The sequence below is a fragment of the Tupaia chinensis genome, unplaced genomic scaffold (assembly GCF_000334495.1).
Source record: "Tupaia chinensis unplaced genomic scaffold, TupChi_1.0 Scaffold000322_1, whole genome shotgun sequence".
Taxonomy (NCBI): Eukaryota; Metazoa; Chordata; class Mammalia; order Scandentia; family Tupaiidae; genus Tupaia; species Tupaia belangeri.
In genome coordinates this window covers 1242812-1256553 of record NW_006159816.1, presented here as the reverse complement: position 1 = coordinate 1256553, position 13742 = coordinate 1242812, and the positions used below count along the sequence as shown (strand labels likewise).

General features: G+C 37.1%; 1 protein-coding gene across 1 annotated transcript in view; it reads right to left on the bottom strand.

Moving 5' to 3' along the window:
* The window catches only part of CERKL (CERK like autophagy regulator), a 157444-nt gene that overhangs the window by 78060 nt on the left and 65642 nt on the right, over window positions 1-13742 (bottom strand). The window contains exon 2 of the mRNA XM_027773106.1: window positions 10951-11193. Coding sequence (XP_027628907.1) covers window positions 10951-11193 — 243 coding nt within the window. The remainder of the gene's footprint in view (window positions 1-10950; window positions 11194-13742) is intronic.

Genomic DNA, 13742 nt, shown 5'->3' with positions numbered 1-13742 from the left:
GAAAGAAAGAAAGAAAGAAAGAAAAATTCAGGAAGAGAAACAAAAAACATAACTCTTTAAAGTAAACTTATTTTTTAACTCAACTTCAATTCTTGGTTTAATAAAATATATGCTTTTGTTTACAATATCTTACAGTTACAGAAAAGAAAAATATACTTAGAATATATTTAATAAGTTCCTTTCTTTAAAATATAAAAGTATAGGGGCCAGCAGTTGGCATGGTAGTTAAGGTTTTGGACTCCCACCGGCCAACTCTGGTTCTAGTCCCAAACCTGATGACTTACTTTCTCACTTTCTATCTTTCCTTCTCTGGTGAGTGAAAGTGTCCTTTTCTCTCTCTCTTTCTCTCTCTGGTGAGTGGATATGTCCTAGTCCTATAGAAATAATAATAAATAAAATTAAATAAATACCCATTCAAAAATAAAATATAATTACAGGTATATATGACAGTTTAAAATGTGTAGTTGTTGGTACCAGCAGATGGTATAATGGTTACATTGCTGGACTCCCACGTTGTTGACTGCTTAACAATCACGCTGGGTGCATGTACCTGCTTATCCAAAATCCCAAGAGGAGAATGGAAGAGAAGGTATTGCACCGTGGCCATCTCCCCTGCGGGGGTGGGGGGTGATTTCTCACTTCGTGTCTCTCTCTCCAGCAAGTGCACGCACTGTATAGCAAAAATCTCTCAAAAAATAAATAAATAAATGTGGAGAGCCACATGCACCAAAGTGTGTGTAATGACTTTCACACGATGACCTCCGGACTTCCCTGTTCCAGGAGTAAACAATCCACCCCTAGGCTCCCCAACCTAGCTAACCACTGAAAGCAGCTTCTCAGTCAGGTCCAGGACAGCAATCCGCCCCTAAGCTCCGCCTCCTGGTTAACGCCCCCTGACAAAACAATCAAATACTGGTCCAAAAATATATCCTTCATTTACATATTGGACAACCAATTACCACCCTGCTGTGTATATAAGAATGTTCTCTGGCCCTCAATAAACAAGCAACTGTATACCATTCAGAGTTGTGACACCGTGTCGCTCCCATGTTGTGACACTGTGCCAGTTCCAGACCTCCGCTCTCTCACGCAGGTAGCCTGTTCAATTGTCCCGCAGGCCGGGACAAATAAAATGTGTGGTTATCATAATGAGTATGTTTGTGTGCTAAAAGATATGAGATCTCATGTGCCAAGAGATGAGCAAAAAGGCATGATTACAACATGTAAATAGGTTATTATCATAGGGATGACTCAATCAGAGACTTTCAAATGTTTTTGTTTTGGAAGCTTTGTTAAAACAAAACATTATTCAGAATCACTAAATACAAAACATTTCAAGTAGGAGCGCCATGATCTCAAGAGTGGGTGGCAGGTGCAGAGGCCACACAGGGAGCAAGTCCTGGGAGATGGGGTGGTAACACTCCACACACCTCAGTTTGAAACCACTACAGAAGGTGGACATCACCTCATCTTTGTTGGACAGAGTACTTTAAACAGGATTGGACTTTGATATTAACATGTAAATGAAGTCATGCATATTTAATCAGTACCGTGTTATTTCAATATACATCTGTAGTGAAAACATACCCAAAAGTGACATGCATAATTTTATTGTCCAGCTTAACTAGTCATAAACCAGTCTTAACTCACCTTTTCAGTGCTTCAAAAGAGAAGCTACTAATATTTCAAATATAACATTATTGCAGAAAATAACTTATTCCTAAAAAAGGCAAATGTTGCCAATTCAAATAGTGAACAACCAACTATCTAAAGCTATCCCATTCTTCTGACATGTAACAGCTGCTCATTTTTAAATAGTCATTTTGATATTGATTTACAGTGTAGTTTCTCTTAAAAGCCCATTGTTTGTCAGTATATCTAAATAAAAGCTTCATGGTATGCTATTCTGCTAAACAGTTCTGCCTGATTCATGGTAATACAATGGATGATATAGCTGGTACAAAAAGAAACAAAACATACTGTAAAATGATGTTTTTATGCAAGACAACATAAGTATTAAGCAAAACCAATGCTTTAAGAGGTCCTGGTTTTGGGAACCAGCAGTTAGCGTAATGGCTATGTCGCTGGACTCCCACGTAGTCGACCGCGGTTCGTGTCCCAGACCCGGTGGCTTAAAAAAACTCACGCCGGGCGCGTGTGCGTGCGTGCCCAAGATCCCGAGAGGAGAATGGAGGAGAAGGGATTGCGGCGTGACCATCCCCCCTGGGGGGTGATTTCTCGCTTTCTGTCTCTATGTCTCTCTCTGTCTGTCTGGCAAGCGCACGTGCCCTACAGTGAAAATCTCTCAAAAAAAAAAAAAAAGAGGTCCTGCTTTTGCTATCAAGCTATGCATTGTATAAAGACCAACGCTACTATCACATAGGACACAGATTTCAAATCTAATAACAAGCTACAAAAACAAAAATCACTCTTAGAATAATTTTAAAAAGGTATTTAAATAACTCTTTTTCATTTTCTTTTATGTATCATTTCTAAATATAGAGGGACTATTGAAAAGGGAAATGAAAACAGGCTACCTTACAAAGTAAATAAATCTGGTTCATCTGTATTTGCTTATACAGTGAAATTAGCATTTAAAATGAAACAAAAAATACAACTGAAGTAACTCAACCAAATGTGTGCAAAAATTACCCTTGTTGATCATTCTGGTGAGCTATTATATATTACAAATAAATTTGCAAAACCTAAATACAACAAAAAATCTCTATAGCATTATGTTATGAGTCCCAATTTTTTTAACCATGCCTTCTGTTTTTTGTCTTCTTGCTTCTGTCTTCTCTGCCTATTTTGACATATGAGTATGCCCCCAAGATTATATGTTTAGTCCTCTGCTTTAAAACAAAACAAAACAAAACAAAACAAAAAACCTCTGAGCCACTGTCTTCCAAGTTTTCATCTATCCCCATCACATCAATTCTTCTTTTTCATCTCTTCATAAATTCCATTCAGAATTTCAGGATGTTAGTCATCTCCAATAGTATCTTACAATATTTGTAATTCTAAATGTGTCTAAACAGAATATAATCTCCTCAAATCAGCCAGCATCCTAATTTCACTATACCTGTTTAGGCATTACCAGTTGCTTATACAGTGAAATTAGCATTTAAAATGAAACAAAAAATACAACTGAAGTAACTCAACCAAATGTGTGCAAAAATTACCCTTGTTGATCATTCTGGTGAGCTATTATATATTACAAATAAATTTGCAAAACCTAAATACAACAAAAAATCTCTATAGCATTATGTTATGAGTCCCAATTTTTTTAACCATGCCTTCTGTTTTTTGTCTTCTTGCTTCTGTCTTCTCTGCCTATTTTGACATATGAGTATGCCCCCAAGATTATATGTTTAGTCCTCTGCTTTAAAACAAAACAAAACAAAACAAAACAAAAAACCTCTGAGCCACTGTCTTCCAAGTTTTCATCTATCCCCATCACATCAATTCTTCTTTTTCATCTCTTCATAAATTCCATTCAGAATTTCAGGATGTTAGTCATCTCCAATAGTATCTTACAATATTTGTAATTCTAAATGTGTCTAAACAGAATATAATCTCCTCAAATCAGCCAGCATCCTAATTTCACTATACCTGTTTAGGCATTACCAGTCTTCAAGTTACTTGAGCATAAAGCTTCAAAGACTTTATGTTTTCCTTTTCTTAAATCTTGTTCTTCACTTTTAAAGACTTCAGTCAGGTCCTCCACTACAAATCAACTCATTCAATTCCTGAGCATCTTTCAACATTCAAGGGCCCTGAATATCATCTGAGGGGTACTTATTCTTTCCTCTTATTTTGAAACCTAACAGAAAGTCAGTAAATATGCTTTAAAGCTTTTATTTCTGAGGAAAAAATAAATAGGTTCAGAGTCCAGAAGAGCTTGCAGCTTACCATTTCTTTAAAAATCTAAATATGAGGAAACCAGATCTGAGACTTGAAACATGGCATCAGCTATGTGGGCTCTTAGTTGCCTTAATCACCAGGCCATGGAGCTAGTTCTCTAAAACCTTTATATTTTAAATCTACATTTATCTTGTCACACTTTGTCAGTTAGTCTTAAAATCTTAAGTATTTGTGAATTGGTTTCTTCTTTCTTCTGTTGTAGTAAAACTAACTTATTTTCTTAAATATTTACCACACTTTGTTTATTGCTATGATTCAAAATATAAATAAGCATATTTTAAAATAACCCTTGAGCTGGCCTTGTAGCCTATTGGTTAAGGGAGTAGGGTCTCATCTGGTCAATTCCAGTTGTAATCCCTAACTCAACAATTTGAAAAACATACAGGGATGTGCACGTGAGTGCCCAAAACTCTGACAGGATGGAGAAATGGAGAAGTGATTGCAACATGAACACATCCCACTTCTGAGTGTTTTCTCTTTCTCATTCTGTCTCTCTCTGGCAACTGTATGTGCCCAGTTGTAATTTTCTTTGTTAGAGGTTTTTGCTATAAGGCACGTGCTCTCACCAGAAAGACAGGGAGTCAGAAAGCGAGAAATCACCCCCCAGGGGGGATGGCCAGACTGCAATACCTTCTCCTCTATTCTCCTCTTGGGATCTTGGGGAAACACGCACATGCACCTGGCATGAGTTTAAGCTGCCAGGTCAACTACCTGGGAGTCCAGCGACATAGCCATTTTGCTAACTGCTGGTCCCTGTAATTTTTTTTAAGTACCCTTAATAGTCAAACTATTCTAAAATTATACTTGGAGTAATTTGACTAACAGACCAATCACTTGAGGCTTTCATGTCTTCTCTACGTTTTTCTTTGAGGAAAAACATGGGGAAAAATTCAAAAAAATTCATTTGCTGTTTAAAAGCAACCTGCAAAATAAATGAATGCAAATTAACAGTCTTGGTTTTGCCAGTGTGATCAGTTAAAAGCAAATTTTTAGACTTAAAATAGGGTTATCTAATATTTAACTGTGAGTCATTTCTATTTTTGTGATGTAAATTTTTATCATCTCCCAAACTCAATTTAGCTTGAAACAAATTCCTTGGGTAGGGAATTTGAGGGGAGGGCTGGGGGAAAACCAATGAGCAATCACCCTCTGCCATATCTGATGCTCTGTAGCACAAAATAGGGACAGTGGATAATACATACATGACAGAACTCCATGAAATCAGAGCCAGAGAAGGCCAGGCAAAGGTAATCAATTGTCCTTATCTTGGAAAGATTGGGGAGAACAGGGCTTCCTCCACTGATATGATGAGGTTTGAACGAATTACATTTGACTTTCAGGTGATAAGCCTGGATTACATGGATTTGAAAGTGAAAGAAATATTAGGGAAAAACTACGGTACTGTAACCTTAAAAGGAGGTGCTAATATAATGATTGATAGAGAGCTTTGGAGTCTCAACCATTATCTTGTGCATGCATGATAAAGCTGACTCCTACTGTGTTTGTGGGGGCTGGGGGTGATGAGGTGTTGGCTCAGCGAGTTAACTCTGGTGCAGAGATAGAACAATCATTTATTTAGATAGTCTTCATTCTTCTGTTTTCATTAGAGGATTTGAACCTTGTGTTGTTTGTTTGCATCGTTTAGCTTTAAAAGTCAACCTATTTGTATTATGTCAGTGAAATCATTTTCTATTCCAAGATCTTGCCAAGAAAATGACTTCTTGTATTTTGCTGCTTCCAATGACCAAAACCACACATTAAGAAAAAAAAAATTACCAGAGGATGAGAACCTAAGAGATATATAGTTTATTTATGTCTGTAACCTGTCCAGATTTTAACCTTGACCAAACCAAAAACATCATTTATTAAGTTAAATACATATTCAGACATGGCCCAGTCATGGTGGCACGTGCTGCTAGGATCTGTTTTCTGTAGGCTGGGATCACAGAGGAGGCCTGGGTTTGTTTGCCTGTTCAACCTAAAGACCAGACACAGTGACATATACCTCTAATTCCAGCAACTTGGAAGGCTAAGCCAGGAAGGCTGTGAAAGCAAGACACTGTTTTTTAAAATATAAAGTATTGGACAGTGTGTTTTTGAAAATCTGTCTACTCCTATAAAATTACTTTTACTAAATTGAGCTTTGTTGTGATGTCATCCTGCTATTCGTTTTTTATGAGTAAGTTATATTGAGGAAGTTGTCTCCGTCAGTTTTTCATAAGTCCCTCAGGAGATTTTCTCAGACCTTCAGCATAAGAAAGAACTTTCATTCTAGTCAAATCACATTTTTATTTTATAGACTATGCCAGCCTTGTGAAGACCTTATCACATTAATACAGTTAATTCAATTGAAATTATTAGCTTTTCATTTTGTTTTTAATTTTGTGAAATCTCTTTTGACATGAACTTGAAATAACGCCACCATGAAAGACCCACTGTTAAAATAGAATGCTTTTAGTTAATTACACACATTTTCTTTCCGGAGGGATGAACTAAACTACTTTCCTCTATGGGTTCCTGCCCTCTTGAAATAATTGGGTCTCCCTGTAGTTCCCAAAGCAGCAAACAAAGAAGCACGGGGCTACTTAGTAACAGAGTCTCCCAATTTTAATGCAATATCATTTCAGGTCATCCTCTATGAGCATAACCTTATCAACTGGCTGCTCTTAACCAACTTGAGTCTTCATAATCCTCTTAATCAATGATGCTGGACCTGGAAGTGTATAACATCACGACATGCCTGCTCTTTGGCACCCATCTCTGTCTTGTGCCATCTAATTTTAAACTATGCCATCAACTACACCAGCTGTCTCGACCCTTATCAGTCTAACAGATAGAAAGAACTGGGCTAAAAAGAGAAATATTTACAAATCTAGGAGAAAAAAAAATCCACCCTAAAACTCAGATTCTAGTTTAACTAGATAATTTCTAGAAATATAAATTGCACTGTATTTGTATTTGTGCATTTTGCTTGGTATGCAAAATATAAAAATGCCATTTAGAAATTTCTGATACACTGCATTCACAAGGATAGCAGTCTCCAACTTTTTTGGCACCAGAGACTGGCTTTGTGGCATACAATTTTTCCATGGGCAGGGGTGGGAGTCGGTGAGGGGATTATTTAAACACATTACATTTATTGTGCACTTTATTTCTATTATTATTACATTGTAATATATGGTGAAATAATTACACAACTCACCATAATGCAGAATCAGTGGGAGCCCTGAGCTTGTTTTCCAACTAAATGGTCCCATCTGGGGGTGATGGGAGACAGTGACACCCGAAGCGTGTTTCTTATGTCCAGTCTACTCTGAGATCTCATTCTGGTTGTTGTTACTACAAAAAACCTGCTTCATAAAAATAGGATGATGGAAATGGAAGCAGGTTTTTCATTACTTCTGTGGCAATCTCAGGATATTCCACCTTGACTTTATTTTCAGAACACATGGAGATTTGACGTTGTCTCAAATATATTTTTAATGCCACCATTATTTGCAATCTCAAGCAGCTGATCCTCTTCTACCATGGACAAAGTTGTTCACCTGGCTTATTCACAAATGGTTCATGGATCCATTCCTTCCCATTTTGGGGGTCTTTTGTGATTGGGAAGTAATTCTCAAATTCTTTTGAAAGCTGAAATAGGTGATCATGTACCAGCTGGGAGGCAAAAGGCCCTGGCTCGGTCTCTTTGAAAATCTCTCCTAATGTTTGAAACATGTCAAAAATCCCAGTGTTTAATTGTCATCCCCATAATTCCAATTTCCTTTTGAATGCAGCTATTTTATCTACTGACTTGAATAGTGTTGTTTTCTCCTGAAGTGACAGACTGAGTTCATTGAGCAGGTTGAATGTGTCACCTAAATAAGCAAGTTTCATGATCCATTCCAGTTCTGTGTCACTAAAATGTACTATCTGTGGTGACTGTTTTTCTAAAGGAAATCTCTGGAGTGGGTCTCATAATTCAAACCTCTGGCCAGTGATCTACCTTTAGAGAGCCATCTCACTTTTGTGTATAAGAGGAGACGTGTGCTCTGGGTCCATCTTCTCATAGAGTTGCACAGATGTGAGGTAAGGGCATGTGCTTTAATGTAGTTGATCATTTTCCTCACATTTTGCAAAACATTGCTAAGTTCAGGTGACAGTTTTCGGCTGCATTTCTCTGTGGGTGACACAGTATGTAGATGCACATTCAGAAGCAACCTCTTTGACCCAAGTCGTCAAACCAGAAAACCATTCAGTCATTGAAGCCACTTCAGCTGTGCATATACCAACACAAAATGACCAATTCCATTTCCCTGATATGTAGTCATTCAAAGACTTGGACAGTTCTGCAGCTGTGGTGTTAGTTAGCCACAAAAGTACATATAATAAAGCTTCATGAAAAATATATCACACAAAAACAAGCATTGTTGTCTTCTTGTCAATCAGTAGATTGATCAACCTGGATTACATACCATAATAATTCGTTAATACTCTCTAACAACTGTACCTCAATATCCTCTCATATTTCATCAATTTATCTAATGATGGACTAGATGGAAGACAAACATATGCCACCTTTTGGACTATTGCCTCTTCTAGAAGTTCACAATGAATTTCCTTAGCAGCAGGTAGGACCAACTCCTAGATGCCTCAAAGGCATCTTAGCTTTAGCAATGAGTTTAGCCACTAAAAGGAATGCTCAGTGCAGACATATTTCACAAAGTGGTGGTCTTCGATAATTGCTTTTGTTCTTCAAGTTCACATTTTTCTCATTTTTAAAAACTCCAAAGCTTGTCTTTTAATGTAAGATGGTTGGTCTCCATGTGACAAAGCAGTTTTAAAGACTTCATGGCTTTATTGGATAGCTGGTCACTACATAATGTACATACTGGGCTTGGAGAATGCGAGTCACCTGTTGCAATAAATATGTAAGTAGGACTCTTGATATTTTCATTTGAATGCAGCTTTCTTTTTTGTGGGGGAGGAAGTCTTATATTCTTCCGCTGTCTAATTGTTGGATTTTCTTACTCTACAAAGAAATTCTCCAGTGATTTTTTAAAAAATCATTTTGGCTAGGGGCTTACCAAAACCGTGCCTGAGACAAGTGTACAGTGCAGGAAAGAGGCACTGGATGGAAGTGGTGAATAAAGTAATGTGTTGGTCATGTATAGACTAAAATAAGTGTCAGATTTTGACTGCGAGCCTGTCACCAGATGCAGCTGTACTATTGAAGTACATCGACTCACTTGCACAATAAAACCTGCCACCAGATGCAGCTTAATCATAACTTGCCACTTTCTGGTAGGGTTTTGATATGAGTCTGCAAGCAATTGCTTTATTAAGGTTTCTGTCCAGTCAAACCACTCTGCTAATGTTACTCAGCATTTGTAGCTACTCCCCAGAACTAGCATCACTGTCTCGGCTACACATCAGATCATCAGGCTTTAGATTCATGTAAGCAGCACTCAACCTAGATCTCTCACATGTGCAGTTCATAACAGAGTTTACTCCTATGAGAATCTAATGTGCCACTGACCCGACCGAAGGCAGAACTCGCAGTAATGTGAGTGATGGGGAGCAGCTGTAAATACAGATGGAGCTTCACTCACTCAACTATCGCTCACCTCTTGCTGTGTGGCCTGGTTCAGTTGGAGGCACTGCACCAGAAGATATATTTTAAAAAAAAAATTTTGGCAGAGGGCCATTTTTGGTCAAAGACAGACAGACAGATTGAAGAGGAGAGAAAGAGAGAGAAACAGAGGGAGAGAACGAGAACTCCCCCAATGGGATGTGGTGACACCACAATATCTTCTCCATTTCTCCATCCTGTCAGGATATTGGGCATGCATGCACAAGTGCTCAGAGTGTTTTTTGAATTGTGGGGTCCAGTACTTGAATGCACAGTTGGCCATGTAGAATTCAGGTGCCTTTACCACTAGCCAGTTCAAGAAGATGTCTTCTAATAGACATGTTTTCTTTTCTCTGGATAAAGTTAATAAAAACTAACTTTTACAAATATCTACCCTAAAATAGACAACTGAGAAAGCAGAGTGTAAAATGTGGCCCTTTAAAGATTTTCAAACATTGTTGTTTTTTTTTTTTTTTGGAGAGATTTTTCACTGTAGGGCGCGTGCGCTTGCCAGACAGACAGAGAGAGACATAGAGACAGAAAGCGAGAAATCACCCCCCAGGGGGGATGGTCACGCCGCAATCCCTTCTCCTCCATTCTCCTCTTGGGATCTTGGGCACGCACGCACACGCGCCTGGCATGAGTTTTAAGCCACCGGGTCCGGGATACAAACCGCGGTTGACTACGTGGGAGTCCAGCGACATAGCCATTACGCTAACTGCTGGTTCCCTTCAAAAATTGTTTTCACGTCATCCAGTACATATATGCACTTCCCATAAATGTGTAGATGGAGGGAAAATAAACTTTAAAATTAGCTCAAGAGAGACAAGGAAAGAAAAAAGAAAATGCTTCTAAAAACAGATCTCAATTGAGCTAAGTTATTTTGAGTACTGTTATTTCATATTATCAAAAACTTCTTTATGCAAGTAGTTATTTAAGAGTTGCTTTCTAATTCAATTTTATGAAGACAGAATTATTCAGATGTCAAAGCCAGACAAAAATGTTCCAAAAAATCCCAGAGTAATATGTTTTATGAATATTGATTAAAAATCTGCAACAAAATACTAACAAACCAATTTTAATGACATATTAAAAAGATTACAAGTCATGACCAAGTGGAATTTATTCCTGGAATACAAGGATGGTTATACATGTAAAAAAAAAATCCATGAAATATATCACATTAACAGAATAAAGGGAAAACAAATATGATCATCTCAATTGATGTAGAAAAAGCATTTGAGAAAATTTCATACCCTTTCATGATTACAACATTCAATAAGCTAGGAAAAGAAAGAAACTACCTCAACATAATCAAGGGTTATTTGTACTTATAAATATAACATGTTTAGATTAATAACATACATTAAGAAAACTAACCTAATTAAAAAATCTCTATATGGAATACTTACCTGCCAAAATTTTCTTGAACTGTCTATACCATACATCACAGTGGTCTTCACTTAAGTTAATAAGGTCAAGTGTAGAATCTTTTAGTTTATTCTGATCCTTTTTCAAGCAGATGAAAAGTGTGATTCCTAATAAAGTGTTACTTCTTTGCTGTTTAACGGAAAAACGCCGTTTCAATTTCACAGAGAATATGTCTTTGAGTTCAATAAATTCTTCTTTACAGAGCAAGTCAAACTTGGATTCACCTGAAAAGAAATTAAATTTTCAATTGAAATCATGTATCCAAATCTTAAATGAATGAGTTGTTGAAACTCAGAAAATCTCTATTATTTGTAATTTTATGCCTTATCTTTTAAGGTAGTTCATGTATGAGACAAAAAGGAAAAGAAAGAAAAACTAAGTATATTTTCCCAAGAATGAGGAAAAAAAATAGAACAAATGGAAATGAGTCCCTACTATACAAGGCATATGACATTCAGAATCTGAGGGTATTCTACTAATGAAGAATTCCAAATATGAATAAAGCAGCATTTCACTAACAATACATTGATTATCATGCAAGGAGCTCCTTTGTACTAACAGAAAAAACATAAAGTAATGAAAAAAATACTATGATTCAGTAACAGACAGGTTGTGGAAGACAATCTTGAAGAAAAGGAAATGTACATTCCTGGTAAAGTTACACGCTCTGCAAAAAGGAAGCCCAAGTATACTTACTGTGAGTATGAAACACGAACTCCCACCATCTGGAAAGTTTCTATTAAGTTTTACCACATCAGAACTTGAAAAAAATAGTGGTATGAGTTTTTATCTGTATTTTGAACCACAGGTCATAAAATAATTGCTGTGGTAAAGAAACATTGCAATTGTCTTTCAAAGTAGAAGCATTTTATACTTTTTAAAAATACTTTCAGGGCTGGCCAGTGGCTCAGTGGTAAAATATCATGCTCTGAGAGGCAGACTCAGATGAAAAGGTTCCCCAATCACATCCAAAGACCACGGTGTGTACACAGGGCATTGTGTGCCCATGATTCAGAATAGCCAAATCTGAGGTAGATTGCAACATTAAGACCCTGTTAGGAGTGCTCTTTCTAAAAATAAAGAAATAAACTTTAAAAAGTACTTCCAAAATGTTTGCTTTTGGCCAACATGGATAAAAAAGGGACTAATTTTACCTGAGTCTTCAGCTGACTATAGATCAGCATATGTATGATGCAGCAAATGAACTACTAGAAAAATTAGCAGGACAAGACCCAGACATCACACAGGTGTTTCCACCAGCCAAAGTGGAAAAAACATCAAAATACATGAGACCTGAGGGATAGCATGTAAATGAGTATTCTCTCATTAAATGGGTGACTAAAGTCTGCTGTGATTTCACCTAATGACACTTAAAAGCAAGCCTCAAAAGGATTACAGTATTTCCAAATAACTACATCCGAGGACAAAACTCAATACTTATAAAAGTACAAAAATATCCTACAACATTCACAGGATCTTTCATCCAACTTAAAATCACTAGGCATGCAAAGAAACAAAAATAATGATTAATGATAGATGCAAAAGTGACACAGGGCTAAAAACAACAGAAAGCATGGCCCTTTTTCATTTTCTTTAGCCTGGAAGCATACACAACACTACCCTCAGATTAGAGTGAGGGCTCTCATATGCTTTAAGAAGTTCTTTGTCTGCATTCTTAGGGAGAATTTTTTTACCTTTCCCAGCCATTCTGCCAGCTATAGCCTGATTGTTCACAAAGTATATATAGACACCATTAAAAAAAAGAACGAATGAAAAGAAGAAAGTCCTTCTCAATGATTATGGTAGTGGGACAGAATCAATCTCAAATCCATTCTTCAGATCTGTTATTTTATTCAATGGCTCAGGCTACATCCAATCTATTTCCATAGTGATCTAAGAATCAACCATCTAAGTATTAGTGCAGTAGGCATTTTTTCTTTGTGGATCAAAAATATTCTTATATGTCTCAGAAGACCAAAATGACCATTACTATAATCACCACTTAAACTAATCAACAGAACTGAAGTATATACAGCAACATTCCCTACATGCCTTTATGAACTGAATGAGTCTCCCTACCCATTTTCTTTATTTTAATTTATTTTTATACATTCAATCACATTATTTAGCTTACAAAGTGAACATTTCAATATGTGAACATTTCTTTCCAGTCCAGTTGATCAAAATATCTTAAACAAATAACACCACACCTCCCTGTCCTGTCATTGCTCTGCCTCCATATCCCTCCTCCAAATGTCCTTCCCAGGTCCCACTCCTCCACACACACACATCTGGCATTCACACCCATCTCCTGTGTTTGTACATCCTTTAGTCAATCAGTTGCAGTCATAGAGTGTAGACACTCAGTATATATTAAGTGGGGACATACAATGTCTCTCCTTCATATCCTGGCTTGGTTCACTCAACAGTAAATTTTCCATATTCTTCCACTTTCTATCAAAAGCCAGGGTTTTGTTGGTTGTTATGGCTGAATAGTATTCCATAGAGTATATGGACCACAGTTTTTCTATCCATTCATCCATATGGGGGCATTTGGGTTGGTTCCATGTCTTAGCAATCATGAATAGTGCCGCAACAAACATCAATGTGCAAACACTTTTCCAATGAAGAATTCTTCTGTCCTTTGGGTAGATACCAAGGAGTGGGATTGCTGGATCATATGGTAGTTCTATTTGTAGATTTCTGAGGAATCTCCAAATTGTACTCCATAGTGGCTAGACCAACTTACATTCCCACCAGCAATGTAAGAGAG